The 27329-nt window shown below is 34.5% G+C and overlaps 1 protein-coding gene across 23 annotated transcripts in view; it reads right to left on the bottom strand.

The window, feature by feature from the left end:
* Nucleotides 1–2749: 2749 nt before the first annotated feature.
* The window catches only part of LOC128183482 (phosphatidylinositol-binding clathrin assembly protein LAP-like), a 40391-nt gene continuing 15811 nt past the window's right edge, over nucleotides 2750–27329 (bottom strand). For 2 of the 23 annotated variants that reach the window (XM_052852467.1, XM_052852470.1), the window contains 16 exons: nucleotides 26294–26335; nucleotides 25671–25694; nucleotides 21887–21975; nucleotides 21356–21370; nucleotides 20513–20633; nucleotides 19637–19678; nucleotides 16827–17103; nucleotides 15424–15498; nucleotides 11682–11714; nucleotides 11403–11444; nucleotides 11212–11256; nucleotides 9948–10101; nucleotides 9299–9479; nucleotides 5415–5459; nucleotides 4671–4887; nucleotides 2750–4451 (listed from right to left, as the gene is read on the bottom strand). In XM_052852467.1, the coding sequence (XP_052708427.1) occupies nucleotides 4696–4887; nucleotides 5415–5459; nucleotides 9299–9479; nucleotides 9948–10101; nucleotides 11212–11256; nucleotides 11403–11444; nucleotides 11682–11714; nucleotides 15424–15498; nucleotides 16827–17103; nucleotides 19637–19678; nucleotides 20513–20633; nucleotides 21356–21370; nucleotides 21887–21975; nucleotides 25671–25694; nucleotides 26294–26335 (1377 nt within the window). In that variant the 3' untranslated portion in view covers nucleotides 2750–4451; nucleotides 4671–4695. Of the gene's footprint in view, nucleotides 4452–4670; nucleotides 4888–5414; nucleotides 5460–9077; nucleotides 9480–9947; nucleotides 10102–11211; nucleotides 11257–11402; nucleotides 11445–11681; nucleotides 11715–14215; nucleotides 14270–15423; nucleotides 15499–16826; nucleotides 17104–19636; nucleotides 19679–20512; nucleotides 20634–21355; nucleotides 21371–21886; nucleotides 21976–25670; nucleotides 25695–26293; nucleotides 26336–27329 lie in introns of those variants that run through there. The other 21 variants (XM_052852471.1, XM_052852476.1, XM_052852472.1 and 18 more) reach the window with 19 other exon arrangements.

The following is a 27329-nucleotide window of genomic DNA, read 5'->3' as shown; positions in this document are numbered from 1 at the left end:
CTTCGTTTGCGGGGGTATTAATATCATATTTGAGAGACCATAGTATGATATAGTATAGGAATTCAACTATTTCCAAGTCCATTGTTGCGCATCTTCGCTAGCAACTTTGCGCCCCATAAGCCCTTGGCGGATTTCATTACGAAAACTCGGTGACAAGCTCTGTTTTATGATTGGCTGCAGCTGCGAGTAGCAGATCCAATCGCAGTGCTGGTAAATATAAACACAAGTGTGATCTTTGGTCAAACATTCGGTGCTTTTAACAAGCTGAGACACAAGTTCTCGAATACAGTGCCTCCACAAGGATGGTCTAACAAGATCGCTTTAAAAACAAGAGGCCCATGGGGCCACATCGCTCACCTTAGCAGCAATGGGCGTTCAAAAGATGTTATGCCATATAGCCCTCTGTAGAATAACAAACAAATAAATATTGTAAAGTATTCGAATTTTACACTTATTTTTGCATACACGTAATCTTTGACATTGTACCTTCATGAAATACTGTTTTTACACAGAATAAGAAAATCCTACGCCAGATATAGAACTAAATATTTGGTAGGGGTACACTGTTATATAACTTCTAATTCCCTGTATTTTCGCTCTGCCCCCTCCCTCACTTAATAAAGCGATCAAAATATATGAGAGCATTATATAGGTACATTTTCTTCCTCAACTACTTACTAGTTATTGTATCTTTTTTTAAAATATAATACCTATTGTATTTTATCAAAGATATCCTACATGTATATATGTATGGAAGAAAATTGCACCTCAATGCGCTCAATTTGTCAAATTAAAAATATTCAACAATTTAATTTGTCTTCTCCATTATAATAAAATGACTGTTGTTTACCTCGCGTAAACCTGTGACTTTTATAACTTTACTTACACTTGATTGATGAATACAATGGAAAGAAAAATGTTGTCAGGTAACATGTTTAAGACCTATAAAAATCAATGTTATCGTATTGACAGGCACATCACTCTAATCTACTGTGGCCCACCCATTATTTTCATTTTTACTCAAAAATAACAAATGGCTACAAACCAGGATAATTTTCCGCTGTAATATTTTCTTAGGAATAGCGATAATTCTTTTATCCCCGCAAAAGAAATGTGTCAGAACTATGGAAACTGTTTTAACGATGTCGTTTTTATTTACTCACATTTCACATTACTCATTGTATAGCTGCAGAACTGTAGCTCTCCGGGAAAAAAAATATTGACAGACCGGAGAGCTACAGGGCCACCCATTGAAAAAAATGTATATTTAATGCGAAGAAAAACGTGCGCTAGTTTTGGACTGATTTACCTTATTTATACGCAAATTCTGTAAAAACAATTAGTACCATTAAATTCTTCATGCAATTTACTACTGATATCGCCTCTTTATTTGCCTCAGACGTTCTCCGAAACACGCTACCGACCTCGGAAAATCAAGTATGTTGAGATCGAGATCGAGAGTCGCCATTTTTACATGTAAACAAAGTGCACCACATGAATTTACGGTACTGGTGATGGTGTTTAAAAGACTAGCCCATAATTTTTGCAATTTATATTTTCCTTCTGAAAAGGATTATTCATGCTAAATCACGTTGAATTTGCCTCAGTAGTTCTTGAGAAAAAGATTTTTTAAAATGCACCCCCCCTTTTTTTTCTCCGCTTTCAATGAACATTTTTCTTTCATTTCTGCAATTTATATTCATCTTTCCATAAGAATGCTTTGAGCAAAGTTTGGTTGAATTTGGTTAAGTGGTTTTAGAGAAGAAATTTAAAATGTGAAAAGTTTACAGACGGACAGACACACAGACAGACAGACGGACGACGGACAAAATGTGAACAGAATAGCTCAGCTCAGGTGAGCTAAAAACCTGAATGAACATAGTTATACAAACTTGTTAAGGCTCACGTTATAGTATGGGAAGTAAATATGGCGAATGTAGAAGTTGTCTATCTCGTTAGTACAGTGTATATACGTTCCTGCTAATGGACATTGCTTTTGAGGGTTCAATGAGCTGTGTTTTATTTAATTGAATAAAATGTGTTGGTCATGGTGGAAATGCGCGTGTGTGTCCGGGGGGGGGGGGGGGGGGGGGGGGTCGCTACTACGCTTGTTAATTGTCCCAACAGCAGAAACAAAAATATGTTATATTGCAAAGACGAAGACAAAGTTTAAAATCAATATACGTTTGGATTTTATATTTGACAATTATCCAAATTTTAGAAAAAAGACTATAATCACTTGGTTCGATTTTTTGTGAATAGAACCCCCGGAATAATTCTTGAGTAAACAGATCCTTTATTAAAAGATTTTCATAATTATCTACAGAGGTTCGTCCGTTGTAACTAGAAGAGTTCATAGTTATATCACTGCCCGATCTTCTACAGTATATATTTTGCGCATGTGCGATAATATATCAGTACGACACTGCATTGAAAACGTTCTTCAATCACCGTGGATTTTTTAAATATGTGTGCCTGTATTTCAGTCTTTCATTGGATGTTCCTTACAAGTGTGGCTGTCATATAATTTTATTTTTCAAAACGTTTCTTCAAAGTTTTCTTTATCTTATAAAAGTTTATAATTTCAAAATTCACTTTCATAAATTCAGGGTCGTTTTGTAGATTTGATGCTTAATTTGTTAACCACCCAGCCTCCTTTAGAACTGATCCAAAAGAACATGGCGACCAAGTGCTGTGTTTATTTCATGTTGGCTTTAGCGGCTGGAAAAAGGGCGACAATTGAAGAAAGTGGAGATGCAGCATGAGTTTATTGTGTCTAGAGGAACTACTACATCTGGTCAACAGAAACAGTTTCCTACCAAAAGACTGGAAACACAGTCACAGATTGTATATAATGTACTCCACACGGCTGACATGTTATCACATAGATTTATGGCATGATCAGTCATTCAATATTGGCTGATTGTCATCAGAGATTCCACACAGCAACATGGCTTAAATTCTGTCTTTTTTTTCAAATTGAAACTTATAAAGCTGAAGTGCTATTTTTGATTTCAAGAATGTGAAACAAAAATACTGTAAAATCGTCAATTTTGACTCTTATCAATTTCTCCTTGTCTATATATACTACGAGAATATACCAACTTTCCCCCTGAATAACCAATTCATGAATTGTTACATGTAAGCTTTTGCAACTTTCTGCTTTGCTAGCAGACATTTTCCCATTTGTTTTTACAATTGCTTCTAATAAATGTAACTTCAAAATGCCTTAAGTATTCCACATGAACAAAAATCTGTTTTTTTGTTCTGAGAAGTCATTAACACTTGTGCATCAGTAATACTTTGATAAAGTTTTCTGTGCCGTCAGAGCGGGGCAATTTATACAGTTGTATTATCACATAGACAGAAGCTGGGTTTGGAATGTGTCATGTTTCAACCACAATTTGGAAACAAGTGATGCTGGCAACTTCCATGCCAAGGACTAAAAACTGCCCCTATACACTGTGTGTATCCCGTCATCTGTGAAAATCAGCCCATACAGTTCTATAATGGTCCTTACAACACTGAATAATACATGGATATATACTATATGTGTGTATTAATGATTTTAAATGTTTTCTTGGCATTATTAGGCCAGGAAACTTCAACAAATAAGAATACTTCCCATTGACTTTACAATAACACATACGATACACATGTAACAAATAAACATAACAGTGAAATTTGCACTCATACAGTAATTCTTACAAGGGTGTACAAAGGAACAGCCATCTACCATTCAATACATTGTGTGCTTAATTCCAAATAAATACAACTATCTAATAAACACACTGCCAATATATATCTTCTGAAGGTCCTCATAGTGTCTGTAAAATCATGATAAGCCTGCACATTTCAGAAAGAAACAACCTAAATGAATACATCTAAGAAGTCATCATGTCAGATAATCACCATAACAAAATCATGGCAACACAGTTACCATGCCAACAGAAAATAAACACAACCATTCTTTCAATATCATTCACTTCCCTCATGATTATTTACAATCTAGATTTTCTAGAACAAATTTGAAATTCAACTTGTTGATAACAAGAAGATTTTATAAACATTGATTAAAACTGAGTGGTACCATTTCCAATAAGATAAAAGGTAGTGCTTCAGTCGCTTACTTCACAATCACCACAGTTACTTAAGATTGCACCACTGAATGACTAGGCTTATAATTTCATGAGTGGAGTTTGTCATTCTACAACTGGTGGGGTCAAAGGTCAAGTGTTTTTATTTTTGACCTCTTATTGTCACTGTGATGTAATTGATATTGTTCTGTCCCTGTCAGATTCAATCAAATTTTGTAGTGTATTTTTTTTCACATGCATAGATCAGATATGGATTGAATAGGAATGTTGAAGTTGATGGTTGCCATGGTGATGACACACATTCTTGATCCCTGCTTATTTCTGGTTCACAAACACTCATTTGACTACGACTCCCTGAAATCAGGAACAATCTGTTTTATAAAAGTCATTAAATGCTATACAAAGAAATATTTGTCAACAAAATAGGACATTATGTTCATTGTAACATCCAACACAACTGTCGCTTGCACCAATATATTACAAGCACATACTTTGTTTCGGCAATATTTTTCCCCCAGGGACTTCTATAGTAGACTAAGAGACTCAAAGATCTATATATTTTCTTGTATTTACCTGAATTATGATTACTAATGGAATCTCATAACGCTCCGAATGGATCCTGATTGGTTTGTGCGGGTGGGCGCGGCTGTGACATCATGTTTCCCATGGCAGGTTGCATGCCAAACACCATGGGTTGCTGCATACCCATAGCAGGTTGCATTCCTATTGGCTGCTGCATTCCCATGGCAGGCTGCATTCCCATTGGCCTCACTCCCATCATGCCTGGTTGCTGTACATAAAAGATATTTTTAGTAAAAATGTTCAAAGGTGATATATGTCTTTTTCAATTTGGGGAATACATAGGACCAACACATGTTCAAAAGATTTTTATTTTATATGAGGTATACCTAAATTCAACAGATTTCCCAAACGGAACTTATTTTTAATTGAAAAATGCCTAAGATCCTAATATTTCCAAAAAGGGAAACAAAAGATTAACACATCTTTTAATTTGGAAAGGATAAACATAATAACATTTACAAAATATACAAGGATCTGAGATATAAAGTTGGTTTTCTTTGAAACAAATGATTATATAGTAAGAATTTATTATAACTCCTTTTGACAAATCCATGGTTACACAAAAGATTGAACCACAGTATGACTACTAACGTATGTTTTATGGTCAGTATTTAAAAGATGTCTAGCTTTATTGATACAAAGGTTTCAGCATTTATGTTAAGTATATATTCTGGTCAATATTTTTAAGTTGTCTGGCTTTACCGATACAAAGATGTCAGCATTTATATTCTTTACCTGCATCATTGGTTGAACATTGTATCCCATCACTGGTGCCATCATCTGCAAATAAAGTTCAAAAGGAAAATGAACATGATGCTTACCTCCTTTTATGTAAAAAAAGCTTACCAAATATTACGTAAGGTAACTGTTAAATAAGGCACATTTAGAAGACAGAATGTAAATATCAGCAAACATTTTTCGCATTGTTGCATAACTTCAGAGACATTTGAATGATTTCTATATCAGTTTTGTTTTATCCTCTTTGTCTTACACACCAACAAATTGACAGAAGCAACACAAAGTGTAACCGAACTGTGCAACTAAAGAACAAGCTTTATATGTACCCAACAACAGCAAGAAAAATAAAGAGTCAAATCTAGATATAAAAAAAAACAACAACAACAAATGACAAACTAAAAACTAATCCAACCCAAATTAAACTTAAACCTTCTCCGTTGCCCTCTGGTCTGATAGAAATTAATTGAAAATTTATAGAACTGGACACGACTTGAATCTGCATGTAATTATGTAATTGAACAAGACTTATTACTTCATGTATTTGTACAATACTAAATGCATCATGTATTTGTACAAGACCTAATACTGCATGGAATTGGACAGGACTTAATAATTCATGTATTTGTACAAGACTTAATACTGCATGTATTTGTACAAGACTTAATACATCATGTATTTGTACAAGACATAATATATCATGTATTTGTACAAGACTTCATACTGCATGGAATTGGACAAGACTTAATAAATCATGTATTTGTACAAGACTTAATACATCATGTATTTGTACAAGACTTAATACTGCATGGAATTGGACAAGACCTAATACATCATGTATTTGTACAAGACTTAATACTGCATGTATTTGTACAAGACTTAATACATCATGTATTTGTACAAGACTTAATACATCATGTATTTGTACAAGACTTAATACTGCATGGAATTGGACAAGACCTAATACATCATGTATTTGTACAAAACATAATATGTAGGCTGTAGAAAAACTTGAAAAAAAAGTCTTGAAACTACTGCATATGGAATTGAACAAGAAAGACACCACACTGTAAAAAAGGACAAAATTTTGTACTCCGTGGAATTAGACAAGAATTAATACAAAGTGAAATTGTACAAGCCTTCATACAATATGAAATTTGACAAAGTGTGTAGTTCTAAATACTTTTGTGTTTGAGTTTATTCCTGTTCCATAAATAATTAATAGCTCGCTGTCCAAACCAACCTATTAAGCTTTGCTATTTTGAGTAAATCTGAAACATCATATAATCTTGATTTCTGTATTAGATAATGTTGTACAGTTTTTAATCAAGAATTTCCCCTAATGTAGCATTTGCTAATCTCTGAGAAGACATATTTATTAACGATCCTTTTAAAGCTTATTAAACTCAATAAATGATACAATGCATAAACTTTATTCATTACTAGCATTTTTTAAAATTAATGTTAGAGATCGTTCAATGTTGTACTTGTATAGAAAAAAAACTGGCAGCCACTATAAAACAAGAGGCCCATGGGCCACATCGCTCACCTGAACAACAGATCCTTGTAACATTCTATTTCCTAGCATATGTTATTTTTATTTTAAACTTTGAACCCCTTTCTGGGGCCCCAGTATTGGTCCAGGGTTTATGGTTGGCTTTAACAACTAGTTGAGGACCCTTGCATTGTAATCTCACAAACTGTAGCATTGTAGTTCTCAAGAAGAAAATTTTGAAACATTTTTGATATATATTTCTATGTTAAACTTTGAACCCCCTGGTCTTGGGGTCTTGGGGCCCCAGTATTAGTTCGGGGGTCACGGTTTTACCAATTTAGAATCTACAATAGCCAATGATGCTTGCATCTCACAAACTGTTGCAATGTAGTTCTTGAGAAGAAGATTTTTAAACATGTTCCCTATATATTTCTATGTTAATGTTGAACCCCTTCTTGGGCCCCAATATTAGTCTGGGGGTCACGGCTTCCACAATTTAGAAACTTTACAATTTGAGAATGCTTGCATAGTAATCTAACAAATTGAAGCATTGTAGTTCTCCTCCATTAGATTTTTAAACATGTTCCCTCCTATCTTTTTATGTGAAACATTGAACCCCTTCTCCTGGAGCCCCAGTATTAGATCGCTTCTATAATTTAAATTTTTCATTATTTGAGGATCCAAGTAAAGTAATCTCACAAAAAATGACATTGTAGTTCGCGAGAAGATTTTTTAAAACATGTTTCCTATTTATTTCTATGTTAAACTTTGAACCCCTCTTGATGCCCCAGTATTAGTCCGGGGGTCATGATTTTAACACTTTAGAATCTACAATTGCCAAGGATGTATGCATAGTAATATCCCAAACTGTTGCAATGTAGTTCTTGAGAAGAAGATTTTTAAACATTTTTCTTATATATGTTAAACTTTGAACCCCGCCTCGGGGCCCAGTTTTTGCCAGGGGGTCACTATTTTAACAATTTAGAATCTTCACTATACATACAAGCTTATGTATAAATATTGGCATTTCTGGTGCAGTGGTTCCTGAGAAGAAGATTTTTAAACATTTATCATATTTATTTCTAAGTTAATCTTTGAACCCCGTTTGGAGCCCCAGATTTAGTACAGGGGTCATGATTTTTACAATTTAGAATCTTCACTATATATACAAGCTTTTGTGTAAATATTGGCATTTCAGGTGCAGTGGTTCTTGAGAAGAAGATTTTTAAACATTTTTCTTATATATGTTAAACTTTGAACCCCGCCTCGGGGCCCAGTTTTTGCCAGGGGGTCACTTTTTTAACAATTTAGAATCTTCACTATACATACAAGCTTATGTATAAATATTGGCATTTCTGGTGCAGTGGTTCTTGAAAAGAAGATTTTTAAACATTTATCATATTTATTTCTAAGTTAATCTTTGAACCCCGTTTGGAGCCCCAGATTTAGTACAGGGGTCATGATTTTTACAATTTAGAATCTTCACTATATATACAAGCTTTTGTGTAAATATTGGCATTTCTGGAGCAGTGGTTCTTGAGAAGAAGATTTTTAAACATTTTTCCAATGTATTTCCATGTTAAATTTTGAACCCCGCCTAGGGCCCCAGTTTTGGTCCGGGGGTCACGATTTTTACAATTTAGAATTTTCACTATATATACAAGCCTTTGTGTAAATATTGGCATTTCTGGTGCAGTTGTTCTTGAGAAGAAGATTTTTAAACATTTTTCCAATGTATTTCCATGTTAAATTTTGAACCCCGCATGGGGCCCCAGTTTTGGTCCGGGGGTTACGATTTTTTAAATTTAGAATCTTAACTATATATACATGCTTTTTTGTAAAAATTGGCATTTCTGGTGCAGTGGTTCTTGAGAAGAAGATTTTTAAAGACATGCACCCTATTTTCACTGTTTCGTAATTATCTCCCCTTTAAAAAGGGTTGAACCCTTTATTTTAACAATTTAGAATCCCCTTTTCATAAGGATGCTTTGTACCAAGTTTGGTTAAATTTGGCCCAGAGGTTTTTGAGAAGAAGTCAAAAATGTGAAAAGTTTACAGACGGACGGACAACGGGTGATCAGAAAAGCTCACTTGAACCTTCGGTTCAGGTGAGCTAAAAAAGCAAAACTATTTTTTTTCCCTTGTCACCAAATTGCTCATCCTGAATTTACTGACTGTAGAAAAAGATTTGGGGTAACAGAATCCCTACTCTTGCTATACCTATGTGACGGTGTTTTCAGGATTTTAGCATGAGTGCAGCACATCGTGACACCCCACACAACCCAGGTAAACTAACCATGGAACCAGCAGACCAGCGGGTTAGCAGAGGCGGTAGAAGGTGGGGATGTGGAGACAACATTGAACAAGACAACAGGGGGTCTATATTTACCGGAGGCTGCTGAGAGTTTATCATTGTAGACTGTGTTGTCATATTGGACTGACTATTTACCATGGGCTGTCCGTAGCTGGGTGAGGTCCAGGTGGAGGAAGAGATGTTGGGGGGTAGCCCCTGCCAGCTCTGACCACCCGTCTTCTTCTGTTCACCCTTCGGTTGCCAGTCATGTTGTTGTCTGAAAATAAACACAGCATACTTGGACTGTAACTGAAGAATGTTTCAGTGATAAAAAATTGAATTGTAGACATAAACCCAATATGGCATAAAATAAACACAGCATACTTTGACTTATACCGGCTTCTCTTTCCGTGATAGAAATTGAACAATATTGAAAACGTATCCAAACATTTTTTTTGCTTTTGAATCTGATTTTTATTAAAGCTGTCATATACCATGTGTTTATTATATAAACCTTTGCCTGATTACTGATTTATGTATACTTAAAAAACCGTCTAGAGCACATATGACAATTTTTACAATCTCCATTCCTGGCGATGTGAAAGTTCTACCAGGTGTATAAAAATTGGCAAACAAAATTAACCAAATTTTCAGTTTAATTTATAGCATGCCTCTGATAGTTGAAAGTTTGACATACTTAGTTGACCTACTTTTGTGACCAGTAACCTCGGCAACATTGACTCACTTTTTGACCTGTGACGCTGACCCTTTGATGTTGAGGTTTCCAGCTAGCTGTGACAGACTGGAATCCAGATCTTTGTTGATGAGTTTTTCTTGTGTGGCGCTGTTCATCCCAACATTGGAGGTTGGTTTTAGGACCTCCCCAAAGGCATCAAATCCTGCAACATGATAAGCAGACAATAAAAATGTTTGTACAACTTTCTATATTTTGAAAACCAGAGAATCATTATCTGTTAAAAGTAAGGGGACAAGTCAACTAAGTCATACAGCAAAAAAAAAATTTGTTATACCTGTCTCATACAAATAAGGCTGTTATGACATTGTTTCAGTCTCTACACAATGTGAGGTAATTTGGTTCATAATTGAACCTGTAATGTACTAGACATGATCATGAAATGAAGAAATGAATTGTTTGGAAAAAGCAAGCATTTTACTGAGTTTGAAGTTTCTATGTACAACCATTGTGTCTCTCATCCTTATCAGCTAACACCCTTTCCAGTGGAGGTGTATTAAATAAGATTATTTTTTGTCATTTAAATTATCCATTAAAACCCGAGAATATATAAGATGATGTGTCATTAAAGTATCCATTAGTATCAAGAAATATACTAAAAACAATGTCAAATATACAAGAAGATGTGTCATTTAAGCATCCATTAATATCAAGAAATTGATTTGAGACATAATAGGAAACGTGTTTAACAATAACAAGATGCAAGACATCATACTAGTTATCTGAAAATGTGTGTAAGTCCTGATAATATATAACTATTCATAAAACTGAAATGTTTATGAAGCATGGCAATATATAAGTATCCATTGTCCTCAATGTACATGAAAATGAGGCATGATATTCAGTATCCATAATTACAGTAAGAACTGTGTGGGGGCCATAGTTTACATTTTCATCAAATATCAAGAAATGCAAAAGGGTCCCCAGGCTACGTAATTGTCCGCTATCCAGACACACGTGAGGCAAGATTCCTTTGAAGTACATACTATCCAGAAAAGTGAATTGATATTCTAGCCATTTATAGCTATCACATGTGTAGCAAAATATCACATAATATATGTACATTATACAATGTGAATATCTATGAGATAATTATCTTGTATGTGAACTTAGAAAATCATAATAACTTTAAAAAATTAAAAGGTTCACAGAACACAACTCAATATTGATAATGTAATCAAACACAACTGTGTAACAGAAGAACAAAAACCAACTCTGGAGAACTGAGAAAGGAACGTAGTTCTACGACTGTCACCTGATTGGTCAGAAGAGATGAGGGCGGGACTTAGGCGGCCCGGTGCTGCAGAAAGTAAACAGTTCAGAGTTCTCAGTACAGAATAAATCACATTACACAATGTAGTTTGTCTTTGTTTATTTCTTATCTCAAATCAACCAATTACTTTAATATGCAGAGCACAAAGACTTGTAGAATGTATTGGTGGATACCTGACTCATTCATGGTTGGAGTTAAACTCCTCTGATGGAGAGCTTGCAAAGCAGAAAATGTTCAGTCTTCATATAGCAAGTAAATGTTTTCAAATTTTCAACACAAAACGTAAATGGCACTAAATGTGTTTTTATTATTTTTTTGCAACATCAATATAGAATAATATATATTAATTCACTCGGATTAATAGAAGCAAAGTTAAGATGTTAGCTCCACTGCAGAACATCCCTATAGCCACACTGTGTACCAAAGAACACAAAACTGAAACTTGAACTAACCTGGACTAGTCGGCATGGGAGGTCCAGGAAAAGCTGAAAAATAGGTCTTATTGTTTACAGTTGAAGATATTATCTCACTAAAAAATGTACAGCTTTAAATGCTGTAAAATTGGTCTACTTGTTTACATTTGATATTATCTGCTGTAAAATAGGTCTACTTGTTTACAGTTGAAAATATTATCTGCTGTAAAATTGGTCTATTTGTTTACATTTGATATTATCTGCTGTAAAATAGGTCTACTTGTATCATTGTGTACAGCTATAAGTACATGAGATTAGAGATAATTTTATTTTAAAAGGCTGTATATCTGTATAAATCTGTATTCTGTCAGATATTGTACCATCCTTGGCGCTGACATTGCTCGGCCTGTACAATATCTGTCAGAATGGGCAGTTTTTGGCCTACAATCATTACTTACATGAACCTTAGTGTTGTTTATAGCTGTGAATCTGTGTTTATGTTGTATATCTAACTGTTCTGAATTTCTTTTTACAGAGGATTTTAGTGTTAACAGGTGTAAATCTGTGTATGCATTGTTTATCTAGCTGTTCTGTTTTTATTTATACAGGAGATCTTAATGCTTGGATGTCTATGTACAGGTTTATATAATTTAATACAGATATATATAAACATTTGTTTTCATTATATTTGGTTACAATACTTTAACTACAACTTTAACCACAGCTTCAGAACAAATCTTACAAAATTACTAACAGCTTTTCACAGAAACAAAACTACTGCAATGAAAACTACATATCTGTAAGACAAGAATAACGAATAATCGATATGCATCACAGATTTTCTGTTTAATTCTAGATACCGGTATATATATTTGTAGAACAGAATCAGCCTATACAAACTTGTCTTTAAACAAATCAACAGATAGCTAGAAACTGAAAGACACTAATCTATCAATACCTTATATCAATAACACAAAGAATTCTAATTGCTAAATCAAAGTTCTGAGGTCTAGGTTAAAGAAATTCTCTAAAGTTACAAAAAAATGAAACTCAAACTGAGACAAATAAACTGGACTTGAGAGAGTGCAGTAATAGACTGAGTTACGGAGTGATCTCACGACAACAAAGGATCCTAGACATTCACTGATCTACTTCTACCAGAGGACGGTCAATAAACCTGCAGTGTTTCCTCTCACGGAGCCCCTACCCTGGGGCAGACCAGGGGTGCCCTGGTCACTTATCAGGGAACCACCTGCTCCAAAGATGCTGGTTCCCGTTCCCCAAGAAGAAAGAGTGGCCAGGTTGGAGGTCTCCAATAGACCGGAGCCGTGGACATCAGAACTTGTCATAGCAGAGAGGGAGGACAGATCTGTGTCGACTTCGGCATCATCCACACTAAAGATACTACCCGAGGCGAGTCCACTGTAGGTAGTAACAGTGGGGGAACGAGTGGTTGTCATAGGCAGAATGGGATCTAGAGATTCTAAGGTAGGATCTAGAGATCCTGCAGCATCCTCATCATGTGACAGCAGGTCTGATAGCGTGAACAAACAAAACAATACAGTTATCTCCCTCCGATAAAAAAAAGACTTGTCCCACTTCATTTCTGCATTCGATCGTTAAGATGATAAATAAACCTGTATGCATGAAAAATGCTCTATGTGATATATGTGACACGTGAGGCCAAAAAGTGATACTGTGGAATCAATTAAATTCTTGGGGGCCAATTTTCGTTGATTGTTGGTTTTTTGCTTATTTGTGGGGATGTAATTTCGTGGATGTGTTAGTTTTCAGTTTTAGTAACGCTTTCAAAACTTGTTTTGTGGAGGACGTAAATTCGTGGGGGAGGGCTAACCACGAAAACCACGAAAATTCGGCCACCATGAATTCTAATGATTCCACAGTAGTTACATCATTAATTATAGAAGAAATTGTATGAAAAGATATTTATGTCTTCTGTAACATGCTGCTCCTGATGAAGTCTATGGTGAACAAAGCCTTTTTTCTTGATTTGGATATTACATATCTATCATAGAGGTAAGAAGTGATCAGTGAGGCAAGAGGTGGTAGTGACATCATTAACTTTAGAAAAATAGTTTTAAAAAAACATTTACATTTTGTCACCTGTAAGATCCTTATGAAAGTTAATATATTGTAAACAGATACTTTATGATTTGTATATTACAATTAATTATTATTATCCTGATAATAAATTTTATACAGAGGGTAAGATTAAAGTGATCTTGTGTTTAAATCAATCTTAAAATATTATTGTAATTATGAATGAGCTTCATAGAAAATCAACTAGGGATTAATGTGAATACTTATGAAATACACAACATATGATTCACACAGTTTATTTCTAAGTTACAGTACCTGGTTTTTTCTGTTGTGGATAGTTCTACACTCATTTTTAAGTGGCAGTACCTAGTTTTTCTATTGAGAATAGTTCTTAATAGTTTAACAGAATCTGGTTTTTTTCTGTTGTCACAGTGTAATCTTCTACTTATTTCTACAACAATACCTTGGGTTTTTTCCTGCGAGTATAGATCTACTTATTTCTACAACTGTACCTGGTTTTTCCGAGGTCTGAGGAACTAAGAGACCTGTAGCATCGGTTAGTAGTCCTACAGCCAAAGAGAGAAGTACCACATGCAGTTAGTGCAGTCACTGTACAACAGTTATAGTATTAGACCAATCATTATGCCATTGCTATAATTTCATTTTATGTAACAGTTGCACTTATGCTTAAGGAGACTGCGGGTGGTCAACAAACTAACTATCAGATCTGCCTTTAACTTTGTTTTAAGCTAGAAACTTATATTTTGTAAAGAAAAATTACATATAAATTAGCTTTAAAATTTCCATGTTTTCCTCTATCTTTAAAACAGAACTCTTCTTCTTAGGAGATAAATAAAGTCTTATAATGACCATGACCATCTAGCCCTTTAAATTTTGGAGAATGAATTATGTAGATCCTATTAATATACTTCAGTTTCTTCTAATTGCATTGTTTATTACTTCTTTTATTGGAGAATCATTCCAAACAGACTGCATAGCTTCCCTTTTAGTATAAATTTGCATATCTTCAGTAAACCATAGCATGTTACTTCAAATTGTTCCTGACTTTTGTATGATGTAGATCGAGCTGCTAATTTTCAAGTTTAAATATCCCTATTTACTTCAGGGTAACTTGTAACATTTATCTTAGTATAAAAATCATGATATATCAAAACCAACAACCCTACTCCTGTTTTAATTGCCTATGTGTCTCTATTTTCTTTATATTTTCTTTTTCTGTTTTGAAGCAATTAGAGCAATGGCATACTAATTTGGATATTGGACATGCATGCAGTCAATCTTTGTTAAAAGGTGAGCAAATGAACTGTAAAACAAAGAAAATAATAGTTGAGATGATTAGTTAAAGCTGTCAAAAAACAGAGGAAGTGGGGGTCTGCTAAAATTACTTCTCTCAGCAACAGTTAGTCTGGACGCATGCATGAGGGTTAGAGAAACTGTACAAGTCGAACAAAAGGCTTGCAAGACTTTCCAAAACTCCTATGGAAAGCAAGCCTGAGACTCAACAATTTAAACAGAAAAGTGATCTCATATGGCCTATAATTCTACTAATATATGGTAAAGGTGTAATCAAATCTAATAATTAGAAACCCCTTTCCGTCAAAATCTAAAAGCAGTAATGTATTAGTAAAAAAAGCACACAAAAATGTTAAGAAAATGTGTCATGTTGACAAGCCCGAGCATGCTCAAAAGTCTGTCCTACCAGCGGAGGTGTTGGATGACTGGTTGGGAAACACTTTCTCAAAGTCAACGTCAGATGTAAACATACTGCTCGATGCTGGGGAGGAACAATATTCAAAGTTTCAAAAAAAGTTTATCTTTACATGCCCACCCTAGTTTAAGAAATTTTAAAACAACAGAAAAAATATCCTGATTACATTTATGGGGAAATATTCAATTTTCATGCCGTTGATCTCAAAGAACGAGGGTTGTCCCAAAAAAGCGTAGACAAGTGACGTTATTCAGTTAATTGAAGAAACAGGAAGATGAAATTTGTGCCACAAACGGTTCAAGTTGTATTCAAATAATGTTTTAAAATCAAATATTGTTTGAGATTAAATTAGTGAAATGAAAGCATGCTATATCAGAAACTTGAGATGCGGCACAATGTCAAAAACAAAAAGTTAAAATCAACATAATATCAAAATGAAAATTGCAAGGAAAAGTACTTTTCGAATGAAAAAAATTCAAATAAAACATACATTAATATTTGATAATAATTCTTTTATTTACTTAAAAAATATTTTGGCTAAAAAAGAACTTCTGAATATTTTATAATGCGTTTTGTGACAAGTTGTAGAGTTTACTCGTAATAAAATGGCGACATCAGTGTTTAAGGTGGCGCAGCAGTAACCGATAAAATTTTGTAAAGACCTTGAAACAAATCCTAAGTGGCTTTGGAAGTAAATGAAATTAACAATATTGAAAATATTTGGACAAAATTGATAACAATAAGTGGTAAAAAGAAACCTCGACTGATATCAATGGATGTCAAAATGCTGAACGTTACATTTCGGTAAGATGGACATTAGACAACAAGTACTACAGGGCAGGTTTGGAGTCGTCCGATCGTTTATACTTATGAAATATTTAAAAAAACAAAACTAGAAATATATGTTGAATGTGCACTCAGATGATCAAAGAAAGTTTTTTTTCTAAGACATTTTTGGAAATAAAACCTAAATGTTATCGTAACGATTTTTAGGGTTTAGCAACAACATAAAGACTGGAAATTTTCGACGTCGCACATTGTGCCACCTGAATAATTATTCATTTGCTAAAGAAATGAATAAAATACAGATTTGATTTTTTCAGTATTATTGCCCAAAGGGTAATTGAAGAAACCATAGAAGTCTAATGCAATTGCAGTGAACAGATTTTACGTTATTTGTCCTGTCTACGTTTTTTTGTACAACCCTAGTACAAGGGTTGAAAGGCTCATATCATGTTATTTACAAGGAGAACTTAGAGCAGGATAAACATGAGGGGGAGGGGGGTAATTACACACAGAACTGGTTAACATAAATATCAATAAAATCAATAAACAACTTTCCCAACAATATAAACAAGTTTTGGGGTTTTATCCTCCATCTCTTGTGACCTTACCGGGAACGCTGGTAGCTGGGGCGCTATTCCACTGAGCGAACGAGTTGGGCTGACTCATCGCTTGTGTGGCATTCTGCATCGCCATGACGTTTTGAACGTTCTGTACGAAGGGGTTTCCTGACAAACTAAGAAGGTCGTCGCTAGCCTTCTGGGGTGCTGCCGACTTTGTGGGTGACCCGAACAAATCGCTTGTCCCGTTTGGTGTTTGCGTTGCGAACGGATTTGTTGCTGGGTTGTTTGGCTGAGGTGACTGCCCGAGTTCTTTCATTCTCTGCTCCTGTCCATGAAAGGAGAATCAGTAAGTACATGTATTAAGTGAAAGCAGTGAACAGTCTCTATTTATCAATTCAGACAAGACTTTAGGAAAATGTGGCACCATTTTATCAAACAAAACTAGTCCAAGTAAAATTGAGTCGTTAGTAGCAAGGTGACAAGATCATCAACAAAAGCATGCACAGTTAACTAAAGAGTCAGCTACCACCTAATTCACACCCAGTCTGTTTCTTGGATTTCATCCTCAGAAATGCTGCATTAACATAATCTAATGCAGAGATAGGTAGAATAAGAAGAAATTTATTTATATTTTTTTTTTTTTTTTTTTTTTTTTTTACAAGGAACATTAACATATATAATATTATATTATATAATTAATTCATCTTATCAATTATAGTTCATCTGGTAATTACTACTCATTTCAAACATAACTCCATGACTAAATCTAGACACATTACAATACAACACATAACGAGTAATGTTAAGAAGCATGTTAACTTATAAAGTGTTACAAAAAGTTCACAAAGATACCGACACAAGTCACATTCAAGCTCTATATTAATGGACCAATCAAAAATGGTGCTCTGAAGAAATAGACCAATCCTAATGGAGAACAAGCAAAACCTAAACCAATCAGAGTCAAGCTTTAAAACAGTTGTGTGACCAATCAGAGACAAGGTTTAACACAGTTGTATGCATATACCCACCTGTCAGTGCTAAATTCTACCACCTGCACTACACACAGCATTACAAACAGATCTATTCACATACTCTATAGGTTTCTCTAGGCTCTACAAGCTTATTTATCTACTGTCTATCGGTTACGGTTACAACTAGTCTGAACATGTTTGATTTAAAAAGTACAGCAATAATAAGGTTGAAATCGCATTTATGGAAACCCAGAAAAATCTAAAATTATGTCCTTGCTCATGTTTTCTTTTTTTGAGTTTGCTTGTTTTTTAATGCTGCAAGAGATGGTAATTGCTTTAGAAATTAGAAATGGTAAAGGGAGCTTATCCAAACAAATAAAAGCCATTAGCTAGTTAAGATCCAGATGTTTGAAAGTTTTTGGGGTTTTGTTGTTTTTTTTTTGGGGGGGGGGGGGGGGTGGGTTGTAATTTTCAGTTTAAGGTGGAATAATACACCTGGAAATAGTCGCTCAAATTAACAGAAAATGAGTTGATTATGAAAGATATAATGATAAATAAACTGTACATGTCAAATAAGCCAAAAAATTGCAGTTTTTGGATAAAAATGAATATCTAAAAAATTCAATACGCATCAGTAAATAACAACAAAAGCCCCTGCAGGATTTAAACTCAGGATGTACGGATCACAACCCTGACACTTTATCGACTCGGCTATGAAGAAAGTTACATGTTGACGTCAATTAATCCTTTTAAAAAAACGAAATGTCGTTTCGATAAGAGGTCAGCCATTTTGTGATGATGTGTTATTCCACCTTAAATAAATTTAACAAACTAGTAAATGTTTGTTTGTTACATTTCTTCAAACTGAAATTTATTAAAAGAGCACCAACATAGTGATCATTGTCATATGTTTCAAATAATCAAGGACGTATATACTAACGCGTTAAGCAACTACAGAATGTCTCACCAAAATCATGCGGAACGTGATTTCATAAGTCAACTCTAACTTCTTATTTCTATAATGTTATCTAATATATCGATATTAAACCTTCAAAAACTATCTTAAAATTATCCTAGAATTGTTATTTGTACTTTATATCCCTGATCGAATCAAACTTACGATGGAGTTTTTAGAACCCACGCACCTGTTTTTGCCCCATTTTCGAGATTACATAAAAATTGGCATTTGTTTTCTTTCTAACTAAATTAATACAGAATATGATTAAAAACTCCAAAAGCAATCCCCATTAACAACAGGAAAAAAAAATTTAAAAAATCATACAATTTTATGGGACTCAACTGAGTCTTAAGAACTTGTCAAGGCTTGCGGGATTGTTGGGAAGTAAACATGGCATATGTAGAAGTTGCCTATCTCATTATTGAAAACATCCATGTGCAAAGTTTTTATTATATTGTGTCATAGGAAAAGTTTTCCATTCCAGCATACTTAGTACACAAAAATGAGCAAGAAAAGAATTCACGTCCTGCAGGTTTCTGACTCCTGATGTCACATTTTGTATGTTAGGCCTCTGAAAAAATGTGTTTAGGGTGACACTGATGAAAAAATTGGGTTAGGTAGGTAGCAGTTTTTTTTTTTATTTTATCATTTTTTTTTTCTGCACGAATTCTAAGAATCTTTGTTTGTGTCATATTTAAAAATAGATTCTTTAATATAAATAATATATAATTTACAATCGGATAAAAACAGACATCTAAAAATGGTAGGATCGGGGCATTTTTGTAGGTTTGGTGGGGTTACCCTAAACACACAACTTTTTTTGGGCCTTATTTCAATCTGCTGAAGCCTGCATTGATACCTTGACCAATGTGATCAGATGCTGAGATGACCCCCCAGTAATCCCCATGTCCTACACAGGAAGTAGTTACCTGATTTGGAGAGTCAGCAGTGCTCTTGCCAAGCTGTTCCTTCTGAAGGAGTGGATAAGAAAGAGAAGAGTCAGACATCAGCATAACAACATGCAAACTACAGCAATCAGTCAGGGTCAATGCTGACCAATCAAATGCAACAAGGGTCGTCACTATCCAATCAAATGCAACAAGGGTCGACACTGTCCAATCAAATGCAATCAAAGGCCTGCCAGTAACCAATCAATCCACAATGCACAATGTGCAGAGCAGTCAGTTTGATTGGTCAACTGAGTCAACCATTCCTAGCTGCTTTAGGAAGAAGTTATACATGTAGCCAATACAATTCACGAGAAATCCAAAGCAGGCCCTGCAAATTGTACAAGCTTATTCAATATGTCGAAATTTGAAAAATTTTCTTCTTGTGTGTGTGACTAAGCCTGCTTCAGATTTCTTTTGCTAGCTGAAAGCAATTATGTCCAAACATTATTATCTCATCTGATCAACAATTTAAAAAAATACATGCATAAAAATATCTCATTTAATACACATATATATTTTTTTTTCTATAAATATTTCTGGTTTGTTCTTATAAATGAACAATACTCAATAACAAAATTGTGTCTCAAAACATAATTAGAAAAAATGTGCTGGTTAAATACACAGATTGTTCTGTTCATGAAAAAAAGTAATTTAAAAAGTAAAGAGTGAACAGTGTGCTTATTTAAGATTTCGTTAATCAGTAAACCTTAACACAAGTTGTATTAAAAACAAGAAAAAATTTGTGTGACAGTGAAAAAAAAAGTGAAGATAATGAACAAGGCACATTCACAAAATCTGGCCACTAGCAAACCATCAAGCAACATATGGAGAGGAATTGACGACAGAGTTCTCTACCTTTAACTGCTGAAGGCGAGCATTTTCCTCGTCTAAAATCCGCTGTCGCTCTTCCTCCGACACATTGATTGTGGGTGTGTTACTAGAAATGGTGTTAATGGCCGCAGCAAACCCCACGGGTCTAACAAAAAACATCCACATGTTCAATTGATACTTTCCTATTACAGAAAAAACATAGAAATCATAATGTTCTTCAGATAAACAATGAAGGCATTGAAATGGGTCAGAGATGGATGCTAAACCCGCGGGGGTTTTTAACCCCTATGTCTTTGAGTGATCACTGTTGCACACACTCCAAACAAACTGTGTTACTACAGAAAAAAAACAACAATCAAAGGGAGATAACAGTTAAATTATATAGCGGTCATGTGGATTACTTTATATAATAGAAGAAGCTCTTTGATATGATGTATTAGCACATATAAAATATTTAGAATTTCATTCATAACAACTAATTTTTTTTCCCATTCATATGCTTCTGAAAGTCAAAATGTATACCGGTAACTAACTGCATATAAGGCTTGTATAGTGAAAATAAAAAGATTTTTTTTTTTTGTATTTTCAAGAAAAATTTACAAACTTTACTACATGTTACAAGGCTTAAATTCATTCACATGTAGTTTATAAAGAAATGTCTAGATATTGATCAATCTCATCTATTACTATAACTATACAATAATTATAATGATTTATAAATCAGTGATAAGAGGCAGTACTTTACAGGAGTGAAATCAGCAGAGGTCATTAATAGAAAACCAAGACCATACAGTCAGAGTGAGAGAGATCAGGGAGGAGTTACTCCCCTTACACACCCACTCCGGTCTCCAGACACAATATACTTACGCAGGTATATACAAACTGTAACAAACAATAATAAAACCACCCATCTGAATGCAGCTCCGTTTGCCCTCTCCTCTTTTTCTGAATCATTATTTTGCTAATGATTTGCTAATTTGCATATGATTTAATCTAAAATGATTTAAATCACTCATTCAATGATTTAAAATTATTTTTTTTTCTTTTCAGCAGCATTTCATTCACACTCAAAACTACCTTGTACAGAAAAGCTGAAACATAATTATGGTCGTTCTCGTGATTTTACTGATCTTTTATTCATTCATTTATAATCAAACTTTAACCTTTAAAGGATTTAATGTTGAAAATGAGTTCCATATTTTCATACAAAGAAAACTTACAACATATTTCAAATATAAACCTTGAAGAAAAACATGAACTCATTAAAATCATTCAACAAAAACCATGGAAACTACAGCCAGTGTGCCAGTCACTGATTTTTATAGGAAATACTACTAAGATGGATGACTGATTAAATAAAAAATCTCTTTTTTTCATCCACGGGTATGTCATACTTACTTTGAGCCACTGACAGGAGTTGTCACCCCTTTCTTCCCTTCCAGGGACTGGTAATGCTGTTCTAAGGCATCAAGGAGACTAGAAGGGGCCTGCAAAAAACGGAGAAAAAATCCAAAAATATATATATAAAACAGAACAGTACAGATACTGTCTAATTTTAGGCAATTACTTAATACAGCAAATTTACAGTTTTGTGCCAGAATATGAGAATATAAAATTGCGAACACCAAACTTCAATTTCAATTTCTTATAGTTCACAACTCTCAAAAATGAAAAAAAATGAGATCTTAAAATCTGCAAGAAGTGTTTTTCTCAATTTTACACAGATATTATTTTCTCTTGTTTAATTAGGAATCTGTATTCTAAAGAAGAATAGATGAATGCCAAGTATCCTTAAGTTACATATCAACAAAAGACCATCAGTAACACATTGTACATCATGTTGGTTCACAAGTAATCATTATCACAACCATTGCTGATCTAAATATTATTAATAAATATTTACCATAGCTTTAGAGATTTATAGAGAAATATTGTTGGTTTACAAGCTTAACTTCATGCCATATGTCATGATCAAAATGCCATTTAATCTAAGCCATGATAGAGAAGAGGAGAAAATATATATTCAAGAATTTCAAGTATTGGTCATTTAATTCAGCATTAATTTAAACGATGGAGAAAAAGGACATTTTAGCATTCAGGTTGGTTCTCCTTTTTGTTGTAAGGATATTTTTGGTGAATTCCGTTATTTAAAGAAAAACATTTTTCGAATAATAAATTAAAGCTTTACACTTTGGCCAATTTCCCATTTAATTTAAGCAAAATAATTTTGAAATCAAGCTTAGAGGTAATGCTGGAGATTTAATTTTAGCTTTATCTTTAATCTGCCAAAAAGCAAACATATCTAGCACACCAAATTTAGCAAATATTTGGTATAAAATGAGGAAGGGTAAAATAGTCATCTAGGATGCTTATCTAAAATTAGATAAATGTCAATGGGATAGGTACAGATTTAAAAAACTTCATAGTTGTAGAATACCTGAAAATAAACATACCCTGCACCAATACCCTTTTCTAGCATTAATCTAAGGGTATCAAAAATTAAAAGCAACTGTTCTATAGATTAGGCTCAATTATCTATTACTTAAGAGACCAAGTAAATAGTTCTTTATTTCAGGATTGAGAATGTGCCGCAGTGAAAGAAAAACACTATTATCATGTCACAGATCATTCCTACTGAATAGAATTGTTGGCACCATTTTCTCCACTAAAAGATTAAATACCAGCCATCTTCATGTGATCAGTCATTAATAAGACATAAAACTGATGATTTAAGCTTCAGATATCCTTACTTGTAATATAAGTAACAGTACAACTGTTTTTTTTTATGAAAAGTGCATGTATCTTCCTATCTTCAATTGTAATGGGATTATTCATAATCATTGAATCTATGAACAGAGTTTTGGTTTACTTTTTTCAGTGGTTACAATATATCTGTAATAGTGTGTATACAAAGGCTCAGTACTACCACGCTCCTACTAGCACTAGTGGGTTAACCCTTTAGCTCAGTTGGTAGAGCGTTGGTTTTTATACAGAAGGGTCCCGAGTTTGAGCCTTGTTGTGGACTTCCTCTTCTTTTATTACATATTAAATCAGCGATGACCTTATAACCATCTTCCCATCATCCTTCCCCGCCCCTCCCCTGCCCCTTCCCTGCCCTTCAGCCATTAGAAAAAAAAAAGAAATTGTGAAAAGGTATGTTAATGAACTCAAAAGCTATGAATTTCACTGAAATATAATCTGGCTCAAGGGCCATAAAAGTTAGACAACCTCACTTTTGATCATTCTGATTAACACCCCCCCCCCCCCCCCCCCCCCTTCTCCTTACACTCGCCAGGGTCTGACAGATATCGATAGGAGGTCATCTTCACACGATCTTTACTTCTGACCAATCAGGGAAGAGCTTCCATGCTTAAGAAAATCTATTGGAACTCTTCAAAAGGAGATAGAAAAATTAATTCATGCTTCTTTTCTATGTAACCTCCAGTATTAAAGAGTTACACATCTGATAAAACAGATGAAAGCATGTCTGTGATTGGTTGGGGTGTATTAAAATTGTATGCAAATGTAGAGGTTGTGTAAAGATGACCTCTTATCAATATCTGTCAGACCCTGACAAGTGTAAGGAGAAGGGGGGGTGGACTTTTGATCTCAGTCTCACTTTTAATACTTAGACGAAAAGGGAGACAAGGATCAAAAGTGAGCTTGTCTAACTTTTATGGCCCTGGGTCGATAACAATGACAGTTATATTTACATCTACCGAGTATGATTCCTTCTATTTCTTACGGAAATTTAGTATGAATTTAACTGAGTTATATTGGGGTCAATAACAATAAACAGTCATGAATATCATTATACAGCATTAACAGTGCTGATAAATAAGGTAACTTTTTATAATCCAACACAAAGATATGCTCCTTGTATCGTAATTCTTAAATCAATCTTTACAAATTTGATATGACTGTAAATTACCAACTAAAGTAAAAACCCTGACCAGTCAAAAAATCTAAACTTTTTTATTTTAACTTTCAGGCCTCAACTGTTAAATTAATTGTCTACAAAATAATTTCATTACGCAATGAAAATGAAAGTGCCTGTTTCATTGATACATGCTAGCTAGCCAAGAAGAGTATAGCAAACATGTTGATGACAATGATTAAGATACAAGCATCAAAGTCTTTAGAAGTTTGTAATGGCTAACCTTGGTGTCCTGAAATACACAAAAAAGTGAGTTATTGTAGTTTTATCGATATAACCAAAGCATCAAATCTTCTGATTAAAATTCACAGTAAACTTGTGGTCAAGGTTCGCTTCTGTATAATATGATATCAGATAGATTTCATACTTCAATGAACATTTGACTTCATAGATCGACTGAACATCTAAATTCTTGAAAATTGGTGGGTGAAATGATAGGCGTGTTCACCAGAGCAGGTGCTCCCGAGTGCTTCCCTATACCTGAAACACAAATGTTGGTGAGCGCTCATGACCACACGCTTTGCTGAACACACTGTGGATAACTTTCATCATCACAGTTACATAGACTTACAATCATCACGGTTCTTATAAATCCACTTATTTGTAAGCACACTGCTTAAAAAACTTAAGGATCATGATACTCTGTCACCATTTTTATGACGGAATGTCACAACATGGCCATTTTAACTCATTTATGCATTGAAACAGTTTACATCGCCCAAATTTGTTGTCTATCTCTATTTTTTTTTTCAATTGTTGAATTTGCTGTTATTGAAAACTGCCAACAGCTGGTGAGAGAGCCATTGACAGCTGACAACAACTTTGTGTGTTTTTTCTTGAATTAACCACAATATTACCAGTTTACTGAATGTACCAAAGAAATACCCAGTTAGTGTGTATATTGGTAAAGGTTATGTGCTGGGTGATTAGTTAGTATAGGGGAAAGCAACACAGAAACAGGTTAGAGGTTAGAAACTGGGACAACTGGTTAGTTAGCCGGGCTTTGTATGAATACGACATCAAAACAAGGGAAAGACATGACACAGAGTGGAACAAAACTAAACAGAGGGTGACCTGAGAGTTCAAGGGTCAAGGTCATGGTGAGGGGCAGCCCCTCTATACAGCCCCCAGAAGCTGGTCCCAGGGTACACACTGTTTTTCCGTCAAAATTCATACATGCCTGGCCTACACTCACAAGCATGAATGAATATGATGAGCAATCAGGTCTACATAGAATGGACTTACTGAATTAGCATTGTTCTTCAGGCCCTATCGACAAGAGAAACAAAACCAGAGAGAGAGATTAGCAAGAACAGCGAGGAATAGACCTGCTTATGGACTCGGACAACACCAGACAAAACCCAGGCATGTTTGGCAGAGTGGGCGATCGCAAGCACTCTCCAGCAATTGCTGAATTTCTTATCCCTATCACCAAAGTGTTTTGGAGGGCTAAATTATCCCTGCGAGGGCCAGCTCTGCTCAACAAGCCTCAGTTTTCACTGTGTCCCTGTCTCGGTCTTGGGGTTGAACCCAATATCTACAGCTCTATTCACTGTCTGTGCTGGACATCTACCAGACTCTTATCACATTGTTCATGTTTTTTTTTTTTGAAATTCCTGTTTTTCAGTGTTTATGCATTTACTCTATTTATCCCAGTATTCAAGATTCTTTTGTTTTTAGGAGGGGTACTAAATTCTTATCCTTCATTCAAAATTAGATTGTTCTTTTTGCTTACAAAATCAATTAAAAACGAGTCTCATTGAGGACTTCTGTAAACACACTTTGGACTATCTATGGCATTTTGATCACACAGAAGCAAGGTTGAGGGGGGAATGTAGTGGGTGGGGGAGAGGGTCCGAGTCTCTTACCTTGGCTAGGTCAGGAATATCACTCTTGTCAATACCAACACTCTGCAAAGAAACAAAAATAAACAATCAAAAACAAACAGTATCTTTGAAATCTTCATACTTCTGAATTAGTACAGACTTCAGGAATTATCAAACATAAGGCTCAAGTTCCACAAACAAGTTTGAAATGACATGCATCATGGGTGGAAGCAGCTTAATCGGCTATCTATCAAGTTCAAAGAAATAAACGCGACATACAGACTCCAGAATAAATGAAAGTTACATGCTCCAAATGGGTAGCAAGTTAAGGATGAAAAATTCAAAAAGGTATATAATAAACAGGTGTAAATGGATGAAATCAACAGTAGCAGTGGGCCTGATTAGTTCCTGGAGTAGAAACCATGTCTATAGTACATCTGTATGTGGTCCGATCTTCCCCTGGTACCAATATAGACAAGTGCACAGTGTACTGACAGTGTGTTGACAACAGAGTTAACTCCCCTCTCCTAGCTTTGCTTCACCTTAATGATGAAGACCTTGCTGCTACAATCAAACAACTCCTGAAACAGCTGGAGTCTGTTCTTTGTTACCTTTTCTTCTTGGTTCATGAATTAGTGTGTTAAAACTGACTAAAACTTTCTGATGTTATTCTTGTAATGAAACTTTCTCTTGTACCCTTTGACTTAAGACCAAGTTAATAAAAGCTAACTTTTAATAATTCAATTTGACTCAATACAAGAGAAAAATACTTAAAATGAAGATTCAAATGGTTTCAAGTAAATTTTGTGCATCGAGAATCATTTCATTCGATTTTTATATGTTATCAGTTTGTTGGAGCACCCAGTCCGAATCTGTATTATCTATATCTGTATGAACATCTAGATGTTCTTTATTCTTTATATTCGGCTTTCCCTGAAAGTGTTACAGAGTCTGTAACCTTCTGAATGTCTGATGCATGCTGTTAAATCGCATTACCATTGCTAAATGATGGAGACAAATTAAACTATACAGAAAATCTGATTATATGGATATCACTGATCACATGTATACAATACAA

This window comes from Crassostrea angulata, chromosome 5 (assembly GCF_025612915.1).
Source record: "Crassostrea angulata isolate pt1a10 chromosome 5, ASM2561291v2, whole genome shotgun sequence".
Classification (NCBI taxonomy): domain Eukaryota; kingdom Metazoa; phylum Mollusca; class Bivalvia; order Ostreida; family Ostreidae; genus Magallana; species Magallana angulata.
This window is presented reverse-complemented; position numbering and strand designations above follow the sequence as displayed.